The sequence below is a fragment of the Aplysia californica genome, unplaced genomic scaffold (genome assembly GCF_000002075.1).
Source record: "Aplysia californica isolate F4 #8 unplaced genomic scaffold, AplCal3.0 scaffold01102, whole genome shotgun sequence".
NCBI lineage: Eukaryota > Metazoa > Mollusca > Gastropoda > Aplysiida > Aplysiidae > Aplysia > Aplysia californica.
The window spans coordinates 84,703-103,938 of record NW_004798372.1 but is presented as its reverse complement, the minus strand read 5'-3'; the positions used below and the strand labels follow the sequence as shown (position 1 = coordinate 103,938).

General features: G+C 38.0%; 2 protein-coding genes across 2 annotated transcripts in view; one reads left to right on the top strand and one right to left on the bottom strand.

Moving 5' to 3' along the window:
• Positions 1-6,250, top strand: part of LOC101859060 (exportin-1) — a 30,722-nt gene extending 24,472 nt beyond the window's left edge. The window contains exons 24-25 of the mRNA XM_005111697.3: positions 568-664; positions 2,694-6,250. Of these exons, the coding sequence (XP_005111754.1) occupies positions 568-664; positions 2,694-2,840 (244 nt within the window). The 3' untranslated portion in view covers positions 2,841-6,250. The remainder of the gene's footprint in view (positions 1-567; positions 665-2,693) is intronic.
• Positions 6,251-7,545: 1,295 nt separating this feature from the next.
• On the bottom strand, positions 7,546-19,194 carry LOC101859610 (protein FAM161A). Its single transcript, XM_005111699.3, has 5 exons — positions 17,521-19,194; positions 15,539-15,614; positions 13,938-14,102; positions 11,516-11,615; positions 7,546-10,289 (listed from the first exon to the last, which is right to left on the bottom strand). Exons 1-5 carry the CDS (start codon positions 19,181-19,183, stop codon positions 10,089-10,091), a joined length of 2,205 nt encoding a protein of 734 aa, XP_005111756.3. The 5' UTR covers positions 19,184-19,194; the 3' UTR covers positions 7,546-10,088.
• Positions 19,195-19,236: the final 42 nt, after the last annotated feature.

Sequence of the window (19,236 nt, the reverse complement as noted above, 5' to 3'; positions counted from 1 at the left end):
CAAAACTTTCCTCATATTTTCAAGAAACTGAACAAGGGGCAGAAACTTTAGCTTCGATTTTCTCAAAACAGCACTTTTCGGGATAGCCCCCGTGCTTAAATGCGACCAATTGTATCTAAATCTAAGTCAATTATCAAGGGATGTAACTGGAACAATGCTCAATCGATTCATAAAGGACAGCAGCTGCATAACCGTAAAGACTAGCCCGAAAACACTTTCGAATAATAGAAAATAAATTATATGAAATTCGAAACCAAGGGGTAAGAGTAATGGCAACACTTTGTTTATCGATTTTTCCCAAGACACCTCAGGTGCAGCAGCCAGTGAGTTAAAAGGTGAAAACCTCTTGACTGCTTCTTTTGTTGTTGTTCAAATGAGTATTGAAATGTTTGCTTCATTGTCTTGTCTTTGCTTTTTGGAATCACATTTTTGGGGCTTTTTAAGTATTACTAATTTTAGAATCTCTTGGAAGTAAACAGCTGTTAAGATACTTGAGCTCATCTGTAAAAGATAGTCACTTATGTGATTCTTTGGTTTATGTACAATTTTTTTGGTTTCTTTCCCCAGACAACAAATCAAAATCTTCATTGAGGGCCTTTTCAGTTTTGATCAAGACTGCAATGCCCTGAAAGAGCACTTAAGGGATTTCTTGGTCCAAATTAGGGTAAGGAGGTCTATGCTTTATTTTATGCTTTGGGTGTCATTTAATATTTTCAGTCGAAATGGTATGGCCACCCATAATGGAGGAAAAACTGGTTGTTGTAATTGTAAACTGGTAATGTCCTGGGCAGTGTCATTATAATGAAGAAAAAAACATGAAGAGTGGGAAGTGGTTGTTTGTACAGGTGATTGCCTTATACAGGAGGCTATTACAGCAGGTTATACTGTACTTGTATTGAAAAAAATGATGTAATAAGCTGTTTTATGGCTTGGCATGATTTCTCCTTGAAGCTTTGCCACTTACAGGGTGATCCAAAAAAAAAACTTAACAACTTTTTTTCTAAATATCTCGCGCTAATGTTGTTCTAGAAAGATTAAATTTAGAACAGATAAACTTCATTCAAAAGGAATTTGTTTGACATAAAATTCATACAGAAGAAACTAATTTTCACACGGAAAAGCATAATGAAAAAAACACCCATAAACGCAAAATGCGCCAATTTAAAAAAAGACACTCTCGCAAGGAAGGTCACGAGACGATTGATTTGATTTTTGTCTTCTTTTCCTCTATAACATTTATTTGTTTGAACATTGTGACATTAAACAATATTTAGCATCTCTTAGGGAATTAAAGAATTAACATTTTTGTTGTGGAATTTCTAAAACAAATGCTCCACATGTCCTCCTTTGGACTCCAAACATCTTTTAACGCATTTGAAATGCTCGATGACGGCCAAACACAGTTCCCGCGGAATGTTTCTCACTTCATCACGGATTGCTTGTTTCATAATTTCAGTGTTTTCAAACTGGTTTTGAAATATCCTGTCCTTCAGAAAGGTGTACAGTGTCGGTGGCTTTAAGCACCTATGGTTTGGTGGGTCCTTTTTTTTTTGAAGACGCAGACGGACATGTTGCAACTGTGAACACAGACCGATATATCGAGGTGCTGAAGAAATTCTGCACGGATCTGGGGAGACTCTGACACTTGGATCGCCATGACCAGTGGTTCATGCAAGATGGGACCAATCCACACGTTTCTGTCAGATCTATGACACAACTAGCTGTCCAATTTGGAGATCATGTGATCAGTCGCAGAAGTGAACACATTTGGGCTCCGCATTCTCCTGACCTGAATTCTTTAGACTTTTTCTTGTGGGGGTATCTGAAGGACAGGATATTTCAAAACCAGTTTGAAAACATTGAAATTATGAAACAAGCAATCCGTGATGAAGTGAGAAACATTTCGCGGGAACTGTGTTTGGCCGTCATCGAGCATTTCAAACGATGCATTAAAAAATGTTTGGAGTCCAAAGGAGGACATTTGGAGCATTTGTTTAAAAATTCCAGAACAAAAATGTTAGTTCTTTAAATTCCTAAGAGAAGTTAAATGTTGTTTAATGTCAAAAGGTTGGACCAATTAAATGTTATGAAGAAAAAGAAGACAAAAACCAAATCAATCGTCTCATGACTTTCCTTGCGAGAGTGTCTTTTGTTTTTAAACTGGCGCATTTTACGTTTATGGGTGTGGTTTTTTAAAATGCGTTTTCCGTTCTGAAAACAATTTTTTTCTGTGTGAATTTTATGTCAAACAAATTCCTTTTGAATGAAGTGTATCTGTTCCAAATTTCATCTTTCTAGAACAACATTTGCGCGAAATATTTCGAAAAAAAGTTGTAAAGTTTTTTTTGAATCACCCTGTACGTGTGTACAACAGCATAGTTGATGACGTGTTGTTGACTAGCCAGAGGGAAAATGGAAAGAGAAATGGAAATATATATATATATAATCAGTGTATTAAAATTGTTTGGCAACAGTAGTTATCTGTAATTGTGGAAAGGTTTTTTTTGTGTGTGTGTATTTTTAACATTGTCATGGATGATGCTTGCTTACTCTTTTGTGTGTGTGTTGGGGGGAGGGGTGGCTACATGCATAAGAGGAACCTTCTCAGTTATTTTTAAATTGCAAGTCTGTAATTGAAACTACTATTAGCAATCTTGGTCCGAACTATATGAAATTTATTTTGTTCCCTCTAGGAATTCGCTGGAGAAGACCTGGAGGATTTGTTCCTGGAGGAGAGAGAGACGGCTATCAGAAGTGCACAGGACGAAAAACGCAAGCAACAGCTGGCCGTGCCAGGCATTGTGGGACCTCATGAAGTACCAGAGGAAATGCAGGACTGAGGGGCAAATTCCACGACATTTGGTTGGGGGAGGGGGGGGTGATGTTAATTGTATGTTTGCAAGCAAGAATGTTGGAGGGAGGGGGATGCTTGGGGTTTTTTTTTCAGCATGTCGAAAAATTGCTTTCTGAGAAATGTGAAGGTGAGGATGACTGTGTTTGTGGTTATTCTGCATTGCGTGTGTGAGGAAAAACAGTGTGAGTGGTGTAATTGACCCAGTGGAAAGAATGGTTAGTTTGGGGTTTTTTTTCCCGCTGCATATTTTGCCAGGACCGGTGCTATTTGTGTTGTGTGTAGTACTGTACCACAGAGGATGACTGTCCTGGTCCATTTTGCCCAGAGCTGTGGTGCCCTGCCCCTCTTCCTCACAGAGTACCAGAAGACTTAACTTATACTGAGCATGAACCGATCCTCCTTTGTCTCCACATTACATGTATTTGCCCGTCTTGTGTCCTGTGTCCCCTCCCCCACCCTTCCTTTTCAGCATGACATGCCCCATAGGTTCCATTACCTGTATTTGTTGGATGGCTTAGTTCATTTCTCAAATTTGGTCACACTGGAGGATGACAAAGAGAACTCTTTCATCTTTGCTCTACAAATTCCCACCCTGCAGAATGTCTTATGAAAAGTAAAGCAACATTTGGAGGAAGACAGGTAGTTTATAGGATTTCTAACTTTTCTTTAAAAAGATGTACTTTTCATGGCAAGTTTCCCCAATATCTTGGCAGTTCCAGCACTGAATGTGACTTTTATTTTCCTGCCATTGTTCAAGTCTAGCTTGTACAGCAAGGATGATTTATAAACCCACGAATCTGAATTTTCTTAAATGTGCTTATAAACATCAGAAGGAAATTTTTTTAGCTTTCTTTTTTTATTAGAACAAAAGAGTTCCCTTTGAACCCTTTTGAGGTGTTGGTTGCCTTTCCACATATTGACTTTGAGTGATTTCTTGTGAGATAGTGAAGTTTCATTGACTGCCCCAAGTAGTGCTGTGCATTTAGTTTAATCGGGAATGATGTTTTCAGCTGTACACATTTGTTTTAGAATATTGGAGAAATGTTTTGCAAAATGTTGGCCTTAGAAGTGGATAAATATTTGCTGCTATTAAGAAAATATTTTATTTGTGAGTTTCCAATAGAGAAAGGGGGGGGGGTATGGATGGAGATCAAACACTGCTGCTATGTCTTGACGTCTTTTGTACAGAGCCAACAGCTTGCTAATCTCAATTGTTCCATGCCAAACTGCTTCCGTGTTCATACATACCCAGTCTCTGCTGGTGTACCTTGATTTGCCTTTGCGTGGTGGAGCCGAGAGAATAACAGTTTAGTAGGATGTGGATGGCCTACAGGCTTTGTTTTTGGTCCGCTTTGGTGTGAAAGTAAATGCGTTGTCCATAATAAGTGGGTATGTTAATAGTGGAATAACCTTTAATTGATCTGATTTTTTAAAGTTCCTTTGTTTTGCCATGTCAACAGTGAAGTTTTGCTCGTCATGTGTTGTGAGGTGATGCATATTCATGTTATTCCTAGCTGCATTTATGACATATTTTGATGTTTATACTGGCTTTGTGTCAATGCAAGAATTGGAAGTGCATATGTCGAGGTCTGTTGATGATCAAAAGAGGTGTACGTTTGATAGTTGGATATATGTGTACGGTTTGGAGTGATTTTGTTTAAATCTCAGATCGTGGTTAAAAAGTGAAGCAGTTGTATCAGAATAAAATACAGAGGTCTTGAAGTACTGGGTGCATTCGATTTTCAAGACACAGGCATTATGTGTGCTCATACCAATGTTGAAGAAACTGCTTAGAGAGTTAGTATGACTATATAATGGTAAGAATGTTTTCAGTAATGTTTTATTTTGTACACAGAATGTGAATACATGCTTTCATATTGTCATACATTTTATTGACACTTGTGTGTTCAGTAAGTGCTAGATTTTGTTGTACATAGTAGAGTCAGCAGGTTTGCTTACTCAATCCAAAGTTTTTTGTTGTGTCCAATCATTCTCAAAAGACCAGCAGTTAGTTGAATCTGATTCATTGATTGATGATGCTTTGTCTTTGCTAAGCTTGACTTGTTGCAGTCTTGTATCTGTCGCCTTTTGTGTCTTTGTTGTACAGTAGTTTCTTCTTGTTTTGGGCTGCCGATATGAGAAGGGAACTGGCATGCCATTTGCATTTCTTAGTAGGTAAACTGAACTATGTTCATGGTGGGTTCAGCTCGGCTTGCTATGTGCCATAGTGTTGTAGTAAGATCTTTTTCTTCTTTCTTAAAGCCTTTTTGAACATGTGTGAGCTGTTTTAGTGTGTTTTTTTAGACATTCTATGGCTTCTCCTTCTTATCAAAGAGACAGAATAGGAATTATAGCCTTTATTTTCAACACTGTAATTTACAATGCTTCGATTTTGAAACTGACAATTGGATGTATTTTGAGGTCTCAAGTCCATGGATGAATGGAAAGTTTTTTTCATCAGAAATCAGAAGCATTTTGTCGTGGGGGATGTCTATTCTCTTGCTTTTAGAGAGAGAGAGAGAATTTGGAAGTGGATTCGTCTCTTCCTAAGTTAAATCACTTTTGAGTACGAGTTGTGTTTCTAATACCCTTGCCTGTACTCTTTGTGTCTTTGAGATGGGTTGGTTTTTTTCCTTGTAAACCGTAGAAAACCACTAGCCTGACTGCCAAGGCTCTCTCAATGTATGTATATTTTGAACTCATCACTGGTACTATTTGATATAATGGTGATTTTTTTCGCAAGTACTTCTATAGTGCAGTGGTTTATTCTGATATTACGATGTGGCTCATTTCCTCAGCGGACATGGTGGCATCTGTATATGTGGATGCATTTATTAGTGGCCACTCTCTAGCCAGTGTAGCTTGACAGTAACAATGTACCAGCTGGTAATTCTTTAAAAAAATGTTTTGTTGAAACTTTGACTCCAATTGGAAGCAGGGGTGGAAGTGGCTCTCTGATTCTTCTGGAATTTTTCATCAGTTTGATTTTTAAATTGGGTTTGAGTTGGGGAGGGTTTTTTTTCTGTGCGGAGCATTCGTAAACGCAATATCTCTGCTCACCCCCTGGTATGAAACATGTATTGTGAAACGTCCCTATGGATCAATTGGTTTTATGATCCAGTTCCATCCCTGAAGCCACCGCCACCACCAGACTTTATTTGTAGAAGTATGACAACCTCGGGCTCAAGGCCCACAACCCAAGTACTATGTACTTTGGATTAGCCCTGTTCATTGTATGTGTCATGTCTCCATAACAACAGGATACTGTGTTGTTGTGGGTGGCGCTGTACGTCTTTTGTTTTGTACCATCAGTGTCTGAATAAGACATGTTGTCAACGTTATTTTTTTTCTTTTTAAGACAACAATAAAATAAAAACGAGTTATCACGAAGTTCAATTTTTGTCCGTCTTACTTTTTTCATGCTCTGAATGATTATTATTTCGATGTGTTTCGCTTCAGTCAAACAAACAGTTCCTTTTTTCACCAAGTACTTTTTCTTTATTTTTTTCATTACAATTTCTGTTACTTGAGGTTGAAGTTTGATCCTCAGCTACTCTACTTCTTGTCAGCACTGTATTATCCTCATCTCTTCTTGGCGGATGGATAGAGGGAACTGTTGGTGGGCCCTTTGTTTTTACCTTTCCCCTCTCTTGTTTTGGTCGGTCTGTCTTACTTTTCCACTGCACTGAATGACTGACTGTGATGTTGTGTGTCTTTTTATTCGAACTCAGAACAAACTTGTTCCTGGTGAACTGTGGTAGTTGATGGATTAACTTTCTAAACTATTTATAATGGTTCTTCTTAAATTTAAATAAGACATGAGAATGAGAGCCTTGAAAAGTCCTACGTGGGTGGTTGGTGGGTGCTCTGGTGTGGTTTGCTCCTTCTTTCCTATCGAACATCTATCGTCCTTATCTCCCTTTCTTCTTTTTTTATGTTTTTTACTCTCTTGCAACACCTCTAATCTTATGCAGTTGCGAGCCCCGTAAAACCCTCTACTAAAACAAAACAAACAAAAGTCCTACCTAATCATAAAAGAGCACACATTTGAGAATTTGTATGAGGGTAATCCATACTATATTTCAGCATGGTACCAGCTAAGCTATTGGTGTGCCTAAACTTTATAACTTTGGTCACAAAATAAACTACATTGAAGAACACTTGAGCCATCCACAACTGCCCAAGCTCTTCCAGTTTCAGGCTGTTAGAATTGTGGCAAAATGTATGTCAAACCTCGTTGTATCGCGCCCCCCCTCTTGTACCGCCAGGTTTTGCCAATATACAAAAGAGAACACCTATATAAACGCATTTTTGCCTTCACACCACCATCTGCCAACTGTCTGAGTTGTGTGATCCTTCTCTAACCAATGCAAATTCATACCCACTGGTTGGCTACTTGATAATCTTTCTCCCACGAGAAAGGCAGAAATAGAGAGAGAGAAGACTCTCGGCTTTGAATACATGTGCATTTACATGTTATATCACCAAGAAAAAGACACTTTTCAAACACAGATCACACAGCAGAATCATGTTCCTCGATGTTGGGCAGTCAGCGCTATACAAAAAATGAACCGTGATGAACCTCCAGCCCTGCTGTTCCACCAACTTCATACCCGTCCCAAGGGTGGTGGTAAAACAAGGTTAGACTACATGTACTAAGACAAAGTTTACATATTGAGAACACAAAAGGCTATTTTGTATTCAGATTTTATTCAGTAAGTATTTTTATAACTATTAGAAACTAAAGAATAATATAATGTTGATAAGTAAAATGACTGAGTTAACGAGAAAAAAGAATGCCTTACTTACTTTATATGTTAATATGCAGTTGTATAAAATGTCTTTCATTTAATCACTCAGTAATCAAGAACTTCTAGCAAAGATTTGACTGCTGAACTTTCAGTAGATTCTATGCAATAACAAGAATACAGTACAATTACTCTTACAATACAATATTATCACAAGAAAGTATTCTGAACAAACATGGAAATATATTTCAAACAGTTATGAAAATGTCTCCCAATTTACATTGAAATGGTAGTCTTCATCAATGAAATTGTAGAAATAAAAACCAGAAATATGTCTATAAGTAATAAGTATAAGTTATATCAGCTTCACGGTATATGAATCTGTACGATAAGTTGTCAAATTATGTGAAATACAATAAAAAGGTGAGTCGATGCAGTAAAACACTGCAACAGAAAGTGCAAAAGATTTTTGCAGCTCATTCACACACGAGTAACAAAGTTAAGGGCACTTGTGCAGGAGAACTATTTATACCCCATTTTTAGTTCTCATGTCGGAGAGCCATGGACTTTGTAAAAGACACAATCTAGGAAGCTGAAAGTGGAATGTGCTTGATAATAACATACTTTGAGCATTTGAGGCATTGTACTTGTACTCTTCAGAATTTCATTCTCACATTTTGCCCCTTAACCCTTTGAGCACTGACCTCCCAAGGCTACCTCTCCTGAGCGATTCACACCTATATTACTCACTTTCATATCACCAGAATCACATTCCATACCACACTAAGGGTAGTCTTCGTCATTACCAGTATCTAATTCAGAAAGATCTTCAAAATAATCAGTAACATCCTGAGCAGTAAACACTGTTTCTGTGCACATTTTGTTGTCCCAAACCGGCCGCGTTGTGGATAGAGTCTCACTAACCAGTGAACCAGTGGCTAGGCATACAGGCAATTTTACGAGCTATCGTACCGGTTTACCGATGGCTAGGGCTCAGAGGGTAGAAAATATTACAGAAGTAACATTTCAATAGATTATTAAGAACAGCAGCAGCAGAATTTCTGCCTAAAAATTAAGCTTTGAGCAACAGTATTTAGCCTGACCCACTAGAAAGGTCCGATATACATTGATTGTCAGATACAACGATGTCTTTTTTGCATTCCCTACCCATATTCAAAACAGTGGAAAACCAATCAGACAACTTTTAAGTATAAGTGTATGTTTTTTCAACAACCTCATGACGTCATTTCAAGTAAGGTCAGATGTAGTATTTAAGCTAGGTAGAACAGGGCAAGGGTAACTCAAGGGCAAGGTACCGATACTTCACCAATTTTCAAACTAATATCAAAACAAAGGGGATTGTCCTGACTAAACAAAAGAACTGTCTGTGCTGAGAGCCAAGACAATCACACACAGCACAAATATCTTCCCATTCTGGAAGAGGTCGAATAGACAGACGGCAGACTAAAAACGCATGCATCTGCGATCAGACAGAAGCAAGTATTAAGACAACACTTACACGTGTCACGACTTTTCCCTCGTCTGTGACACTTGATAAGAGGAACCACACACAACTAACCAATCCACAGTGCAGACAAGTTCTCATCTTTGTGCTGACAAATGTGACATGATTGATGCAAGTGATAACTTGCTTACAAAATAATACACAGAATTATATGTACATGAACACTACATTTATTGTGTAAGCCATCATATAGTTTTTTTTTTAAAAAGGATATCACAATTCAATAAAAATCATTTGCAAAAAAAAACGATTTGTCAAAACCTTTGTACAGAAACAATATAAATAACAAGTAGTGTATTAACAAAAAAAAGAAGTAGGTTACTTCACACATGAACTTGGACCTAAGCACCTTAGATGGTATTATGCATTCTAAGCCAACAAGGAACAAACTGAGTTATGGAACTGTGAAGACAACAAGATTTTTTAAACAATTCAATGAGATACTTCTGTCTCTGACCATTATCATTATGAAATGTAAGAAAAATTTTAACAGAGAAAAGTTTCTAAAATTTGCAATATCATTGCACCCCTAGGATGGGAATAAGCAAAAAAAATCACCCTGAGAGTAAACCAAGCAGTAATTATTGTTACCTATCTGGGAAATATGTGGAGCAGTCATATTTTAGGCCAGATTCAAAGTTCATGTTGTAGAATCTGCATGACTTCTCAAGCTGTGGCATTGTTTCATGTTCTTAAAAATTCTGCTTTCTAAACTTAGAACGGTCAGAACAATTTGCAGTCAATTCGTTTCTTGTGCGTTTTATCTAAATTCTTGCGCGTTGGCTTTCTGAAAATAAGAGGGCCTGTTCTCCGAGTAGAGGTGTGACTGTCACGAGCAGCTGCCAAATGCAACAGACAACTCGGTGGGGTGTGTTGAATATTGAAGCTGATAAAACAGATTGCTCTGTAGCTTACTCTTATCTCAGCTCATGTGTTATCTATTTTAAAGCCCTGGTTATTGTTACTGTTCCTCTTCATATTCATCCTCATCTGTTCCTTTTGTGTATGTGAGGTCAGCACTTCCTGTACCGAACTGGTCCTCATCTTCATGTCTGAAGCTAGACGAGCCCGACTTCTGCCCTGAACTAAATTCTGCGTCGCTGAATCCTGCTTGGCGTACTGTAGTGCTGAATTTTTTCTCTGCTTCCTTCTTGGCATTTTCCTACAGACAAGCAAGCGAAAACATCAATCTGAGATAGGGTCATAAATATTGTTTCAGTTAAATGAAAAATGATTATCCAAAACTTTTCATTTAGGATTGGAAGCAAAGAAGCAAATCATTGCCGAGAGACTTTCATAGAACACCAATTGGTAAACAAGGTGACCAAAATAAATCCTTCAGCTCTTTAGTTGTGGACACATATTTGTTGAGCCCAAAAACACTTTCCCAATATGCAATCCAACACATATATATATATCAATTAAATAAAAACTCATTGTAAGCTTTTTCTTTGTTTGTTTAGGTAAGCGTTTTACAGTGCTCACAACTGCATAATGTCATATGGAGCCTGTGGGACACAAGCATTTTCAGTTTTGGTAGGAATTGATTTTTAATTTTGCACAGGTGGCTGCCGAAGCCAACTCTTATGGATTTTAGGACCATCAAGGGATCTTTAATGTGCCCAACTTGCACATGGGACCTTCAATATTTTTATGTCCATATCCGAGAAAGTTAGATGTTTCATCTTACCCACCCTAAGATCAGGGATGTGGCTGAAAGACAGCAGTAATAAGGAGCCAGGAGTAGCAATAGAAAGAGTCAGGACAGGAGCCGGGAAAAAAGGGGGGGGGGGCAGAAAGTGGAGATGAAAGCAGATGACAGAACATGATCAGAGAGCAGGAAAGGAGAACATTTTGGAGAAAAAAAATTCTCTGTTGTTGTCAGGTTTGATCCAGGGACCTATTGAATGAGAGGCAAACACTATACCTCAAGACCACTAAGAGCCCCCTATAGTAAGCTTTATTATAATGTATTTTACCAGTGTCGTCACAGAAAACAGATGACGAACACGGAATAAAACTTTTTTTGAGAGATTGTTTTCACTACAAACATTTTTGAGGCCCATTCCAATCAACAACTACAGTCATGACTAAACCTTTGCAACAGATTCAAAAGAGATTGACAAAATATCTTATAAAATATTCATCCCAAGCTAAAGATTCCAGAGGTTTATAAGTGCCATAAAATGACGAATGTCAAAGTTCAAACTTGAGAGTGGCCACAGCTAACACATACATCAGCTTTTTCTGTTTTGAAAAAAAACCCACAGTGCCTCTGCTTGGAACATTAACCCATGAATAAGAAAACAAAACCCCAGATTTTAAAAAGCTGAAACATACAGAAACAAACGTTGACCAAATATCTGTGACCAGATATAGGCTACTTACAGCCATGAACTTTTCCACCAACAGTGGAGATTGCTCTACCCGAGCCCTCATTTCCTGAATCTCTCTCTGATAAGCCTCCTGTCTTGCCCGATCATCTTGCCTGTGTACAGATTAATACATATATAATTATAGAACAAAAAAATATAAATGTAAATGTTCTACATCCCCGGCCTTAACACATGATAGACCATCAAGGGGGTGGGCTACTTAGACTCGATGTGTTGGAGCCATCTCAGGCTCAATAGGACACAACTTCCCAACAGATAAACAAAAATACCTCATTAAATTTTTTGGTTTTTTTTAAATTCTCCACTCAGGAATCAAATTCAAATCTGTTTGCAATGGCAAAGAGCCTAACCACAACACCATAAACATTGGTAGACTTACAGGTAAGTCAATACTTTATAATCAAAACAAATAATGGTAACACGAATACAAACATGTTCTGAATTTAACTCATTCGCTACGTATTATTTTCGGCTTGTGGACGAATTTTTTTCGGGAGGGCGAAATGAGATGATGACTAGTGCCCAGTTCACAGGTCTTGGGGGCCATAAATTCAAATAAATATCAACATATTATATACCAACATTTTCAGTATGGTTTGTAGAATACATCTGTATCGTTTATTTGAGTATTTTTCAACTTTGGTTCCTGTAAGAGGCGATTATGCAACACAATTGTGATTGGCTGCGGATAAAATTTGAAAACAAAAAATGTATAATCTCAGATGAAACTCAAAAAATATGTTTGCACCTAGTCAAATTATATATCAAAATAACCATAATTGTATATAGAACAGGAAAATATTGAAAAATGAGCAGTTATTTACATACATTCCATAATATTTGTACATTTGGATCAAAACCTCCCATATTGAAAAAAAAAAATTTTTTAAATAATTTTGAAAGAAGGATCCCAAACAGAAAAAAACACTTGTATCTTATATGGAATTATTGAAAATTGCATTTGGAATAAACCTATACATGTCTTGGGTGGTACTTTTGAGTAAATTCACCAAAAGGTAGTGATTTTGGGGAGAATAAAAATATTTTGACAATTTAGATCTAGGCCTAGATCTAGCACTCAAAAATATTGATTTCTCAATTACAGTGCACTGGCAATTTGAGTCCAGTAGTATCAATATTATAAAGAAGAGTCCTACACTTCTTTAGTGAGCAAAATAATGATACATTTTGTTGTGTAAAAGTACTAAGACTGGTGTCTGGGCTATAATTTTGGCTTCGCGATAAAACAATGTCGCATAAACTTCGAAATCGTGTTTCAAAACTGAATCAGAATTCCGATTTTCGGTGGAAACGCTTGACCCGGAAGTCAACTTTACATTATGACCTTTATTTTAACATGGATATGTGGATTGGAATAGAAACCAAGCTAAAATTGAACGTCGGTTCTCGAGCCGCCGGGAGCGGCTTAGTGTACTGACGGCACTTTAGCCGCGCCGCCCCCCACGGCTCGGCGTATCGAATGAGTTAATTTACAACATTTTAATTCTAGTAGAAAAGCAAAAATCATGGACAGAAAAAGTTTAAAACTGCCACACATCCTTAAATTTAAAAAACAAACAAATAATGTTGTTGTAAACTAAAAGAATTACAGTAGGCCTTTATTGTAACTATTGATCACAGTAGGATCGGACCAAACTGACATTTTTTTTTACACTTTGCCATCACAAGGCTCATAGAGTAAAGAATCTTGCCATCAAAGGCAAAGGCATTTTGGGGAAAATCCAAAGAAACTGGGTGGTAAATATCGCCAATCGGCAAGATGAGGCGGCAAAGTGTTAAAAGCCACAGCTTGATGGTCATACAAACTGACTGAAATACTTATATATCCTACAGAGTGTGAGAAGAGCAAAGCTAACAATATACCTTAACACCTATGGGACCGCAGACATGAATATTTGCAAAGCCTTCCCCAAGACCGCAGACGAGAATACTTGCAAGCAAAACGGCCTAGATCTAAACAAAAGCCTGTCGATTTTTCCCAAAACATATTTATGTTTTCATTAACCCATCGATTAGTTCCTTTTTGATATCTTGCTTCAAATTTCTGGCTATTAAATGTGGAAAGCAATAAAATAGAGTATTTCACTGAACCTTAAGTGATCAACAAAATTTGTATGGACACAGACAGTGTTGACTCGGACTATGACCTTGATTATTTGGATCGAGAGCCTTCAGATTGAGAAGAAAGTGATGAAAAATAGATTTGGAACCTGTTATCATTGACTGAGGAGCAATCTACTCTATAAGTAGCTCAAGGTCTAATCTTTAACCTTTGTTAGGAACTGAGTCTGGGTGGCAGCTCCGGTGCTTGCAAATTGAAAGTCAAGCGTGAGGCCGGTCCCATAGGTGTTAAAAAGATGAACAGCAGGAGAAGTCACAGGAGATATACTTACTTCATTCGCTTCAACCTTGTGGCAATCGACTCCCTTGGGTGAGGCATCTCATCACTGCTTGTTTTTTCATTCAAATAGCGTCTCAACCTTGCTTCTCTTGCCTTTCTCCTCCTCTCAGACTCTTCCTCTTCTTTCTGGCGATTCTTTGATTTTTCTTTCTCTTTTCTACAGACATGGGTTACAGACAAAGGAATATTAGATGCAATTTCTACAGACAGAATCAGCTCTTTTCTTTGATATACATCCTACAACACCCCAAAGTTGATTGAGAGAATTAGCATTGACCTACTTTTTAAAAAAATACAATACAAAAGCCTTTAAACCCCCCCCCCCCCCCCCCCCCCCCACCAAGCATAGCAAATACCTCCTCCATTATCGCTGCTCTAACTTTGTTAAATACAAGAACAATCAAAAAGTAGTCTTCACACAATACATTATAATTGATAATATATAACATTTATACAGTTATACCATTTATCCCGACTTAAAAACATGGCTAATTATGTGCTTCACTAGAAGACGTCGAATCCTTCTGCTATCCCAGGAATATAATTGTCAGAGAGGAGGAGCAAGCGTTGAAAAAAGTCCCGTATTGGAAAGGCACACCCTGCATTTATTTCTTTGAACAGGATTTGGAGGACCAGGGATATCTCACAACGAACAAAGTTGAGGACTTTCAACTCAAATGTGAAGACAGTCCTGTTGTATGGATGTGAGACATGGAACGCATCTCAGACGAGCATAAAGAGGATCCAGGTTCTCTTGAACAAGTGTCCGAGGAAGCTACTGAGGATCAGATGGACAGACAGGATCACCAACGAGGAAGTATTAAGAAAAACGAGACAGAACCCAGTCAGAGATGAGGTGGGAAGAAGGTGTTGATGATGGATTGGACACACTTTTAGGACGTCAAGCAGCTGCATAATAAGGAAAGTGTTAGATTGGTACCCACTGGGTAAAAGATCAAGGGGAACACCACGTGGAACCTGGATAAGAGTCATGGAAATGGATGTACAGAAAAGTGGGAAGACATGGAGTGACATCAAGCAACTCGCCCAAGATAGGGAAAGGTGGAAAGTGTTTGTTCGTGGCCTATATCCTGATCCAGGGTGAAAAAGGCAATGATGATGAATTATGTGCTTCACAATTTGTTATTATGCTGTCAGACTCAATAATAAAATTGCAAAACATTTTCAGCTTCCTGTGAAACATTCAGTACAAGTTGCTGTTTTACAGGCATTACAGGAGTAAAGCAATGCCATATACAAACAACATCACACAAGATAACCCACCATTTAAGAAACAAAAACAACACTTTTTGTCTAAGCTCACCACAGGCATGCTGACATAATCATATAGAAATACTAACATTGCTCTTCAAAAGCTCTTATCCTTTTCAGTCTGAACAGGTTTGCTCCTTTCATATCTTTCCACTTTTCGTTTTGCTCTAATTTGTTCAAGCTAAAATGTGCAGTTACCACACGGATTATTGTAAACTAATCAAACAAATCCTGAAAAAACAAAACAACCTTCTCTCTTTCTTTCTTATTTCCTCCAAAAAATAAATGACGTGATGCAAAAGCCTAAAAAGGGTTACTTACTGAACCACAGTCGTCCTCAGCTGAGCAGCTTTTGTTGAGCTAGTTGGTATGGAGTCCAGCGAGGTTGACAGGGCACCTACAACATGTCATAAAGAAGTGAATCAATGATGTTGTAACAAGACACGATTTTTGTGAATAGCAGAAGTATCTAAATGCTCAGAAAAATAATAATCAAAGCTCTCAGTGTACACAGTGGGGTAGTGAATAATTTGCTTTTTCCATGTCGGAGAAGTTTCCACTATTGTGCTAGACCAGTATGTTGTGAATGATTTTTCATATTGTTTTTTAAAAAAGCTATTTTTACGTCCTCACTGACACAATTTAGATTATTTTTAGGAAGCAGGCTTTAACCCAGCCAGTCAGGGTCAACCCCAGCGGGAGAGGTAAAAGTCCAATGGAAAAAAACACCAAAATACTGTACAAAAATTCTCCCCATAAAGAATCAAACTCAGCTAAAAAAGTACAAGTAGATGGTGTTGATAAAAAGGTCTACACAGAATGGATCAATACATTAAAAAGATGAGTCTGCTTTCCGGGGGAGATAACACCATATCAACAATAAATCGATATGCAACAAAACGTGACTGTTTTGTAAACGATTTTCCAATTGCGGTTATGACTACAAAAAGTGTTGAATGAGTGGTGGAAAAAAGCAGAAAGACTGATTCGCTGTACTGATGTGTAGTAACTAATATAAAACAGATAAGAGGACACTATTGGAAGTAGTCATTATAGCAAACCAGGTGGCTTTCAAAGCGACCACTCTCGACTACCTGTCAGTTGCAACTTGGCAAATTCTTGGATGACATCAGACATTCTGAGAGACTTTTCTCTAGTTATTCATTGAAGAAGTAGCCTACATCATAAATTCTTCCAGAGCAGCTGATCACTTGATCAACTTTAATCCTACAGAGGCCTGTCTAGTGTTCTACAGCATTCACAAGTGTTGCACATCATGTTCATAGGCATGAAACTAAACATATATATCCTTCTGTGTCCATTGATAACTGAGTGTAAATACTCTGTATATCACTCTCTTTGTTTTGCATGAGGAGTTATCTTGCTAAATATCCATTTGTCTTATGCAAGCTTTGTAGGATGCAGCAAAAATTTCCATTTGTCAAACTCTACCTGTCCGCATGTTTTACAGATCAAGGTGTGAATTTAGAGGTAGTTACTGTGCATTTGTAAGTTTCAGTTATATAATTCTTTAAAACCTGTCAAATGACCAAAGCATGCATTTGAGCAGAGCATGCCTTTGTATGGCGTGAGTTTGGATAGAGACTAATGTACATTTGAACTTACTAAAACTACCACCTGTCTAAGACAATTACCAGTGCAAATGACTATTTCTCACTTCCGCCCTTGGATTTTTTTCTACATTATAATGACAAAATCCAAAAGCTCCACCTGTCTAGCACAACCACTTTTCTCCTCAACACTGGGTAGCTCTCTCAGATAATTTCAAGTGTACATTGTAGCACTCTGTGGGATCTTAATATCAGAAAGCTGAAAGACCTTTAGTACAGAGAGTGGTTCCCGGCAATGTCATTATAACCAAGCTGTCTCAAGTCAGAGAATGGAGATCTTACTAAGAAAAGATAAAAGAGTCAACGATATAATATAAGAACATCTCACTATAACTTGATGCCTTCAACAGTACGATGGCAGAGCGAAGAAGGAAAGTGCAGCCCATTGTAGACAGTTGAGTTGCTCACCCCAAAAGACTTCATGAGGGCAACAAAAATGTTGCATCTGCCATTAGCACTACCAAAGTAGCTGTAATTTTGTAAGACATGACTCAGATTCACTTTGAAGACCCACAGATCTGCACCTTTCTGACAAAGTATAAAGCAACTCACAATCAACTTGAAGAAAGCACTTTCAATTTCACTGTCACTCTTAGAAGCATTTGCCACCATTGAATAAATAATTTTGAAAACTCTAGAAATCACATAAGTTAAACTATTTTGCATTCTTACCTAGATACTTCATTGAACTTCTTGGTGTTGTCCTTGAACCGGAGAATGGCCAACGTCCTTCTCTTAGGCGCCGTTCATCCTCCTCTATGTCATGTTGAATTTTTTCTTGACTAGATTGTCTAATTCTTGCAGTCTCAAGCTCAAAAGGTTCGACAACAGTTCCTTCTCTCATGGTCTTGCGACGGGCAAGTTCTTTTTGAAATTCTCTGTAGAGCAAATCATAGTCTGGCACAACATGTGCACTTCTTGGCCGTTGTTTTTTCATTCCGTTTTTTTTTGCTTTTCTTGCCTCCTCTTTCTTTTGCTGCTCCTTTAACTTTTCCCGAGCTGCCATATTTGGAGGAAGAGATGACTCTCTAAGAAGCTCCTTTGCCCTCATTCTAACCCGAATTTTTCGCAATTCTTCATCCTCCATTAGTTTTTCATCAACATCAGTGTTGAAGACATTCTTTGGCACTGGTTTTGCTTTGAAAGTTGTCTTCACTTTTTTCTCAGGTCTCTTGACAGGAGCAGACTGCACCCTTTGCGCTTTTTTCTCCTGTTCTCTTATTTCAAAATTAAAAGGCTTCACTTGAGATTTCAGTAAGTCTTGGCAGTACTCTTTAGCATACTTGCGCCTAGTTTCATTTTTTTCCATGATTTCTTCATACAGGGGTAAATAAACATGCGATGGCACTGGCTGAGCCTTGAACTTCTTTGCACATTCTTCTTCTTCGAGTCTTTGCTTTTCAAGACGTCTGATTTCAAGATCTACTTGTGCCTTTGTTTTTTTCTTATCTTTCAAGGCCTCCCTTATAGACATACTAAATGGCTGTGGTATGGTTATTCTATGCCTCCATTCTTTCTCTTTCTTTTCTATGTCTCTTTTTCGCTCATTAGAAGAAAAAGAATGTCTTCGTTGTGTGTACTCAGATATCTTAAAATCCTCCCATAGCTTGTCTACTTTCTCTAGAGCCTTTTCATACTCAGACATGTTGCCCTCTTGAATAAGAAAATCATCACTGTCTTTACTTCCCATGACAGGAAGACCATCTAATTTCAAGTCTCCTTCATCAAGGCTTCTAGATCTCACAAGGGGCGGTTGCTCTGACTTGATGGCAGTATCGGAGCGATGTGTCACCGTCCGACTGAATATTGGTGCATTGGATGTAGAAATGCATGGTTTACCAGGTGGAGGTTTCTTTGTAACAGGCCCACTGTTCCTAGCATTGCTTCCATCAAGACCAAGAACATTATTTTCAACCTCTCTGTCAACACCAGATTTATCAGGCTGAAAAGTGGTGGTCTGCCCCCTTTGAATTCCTTCCAAAAGAATCTTTTCTTTGTAAAGTTTATCATATGCTTCGATAGTCTTTCTATTTTCCTCTTTAAGTTGCTGCAGTTTTTCATAGAACTCTTGTTCTGTTGCAGCTTGTAATCTCGAATTGACATCTTTTCCCTCCAAAGATTCACGGGCCCAGTCACGACCGTCACCTGAGACAGTCGCATTTAACAAACGGGCTCTTTCAACTTCATTAAGAGCATCATCAAAACGAATGGAAATCCTTGACCTCTCTGGAAGCGTCGAACTCAATCCAGTTTTAGGATTAATTGGGTTTTTCACACAGGCATTTGCCCACACAGACAAACCGTGACTTGTTGACGCCATGGTTGCCATATACATTGAAAGTTCGCAGCAAATTTTTCTGGTTTTAGGGAATTTTAAAAATTCAAATG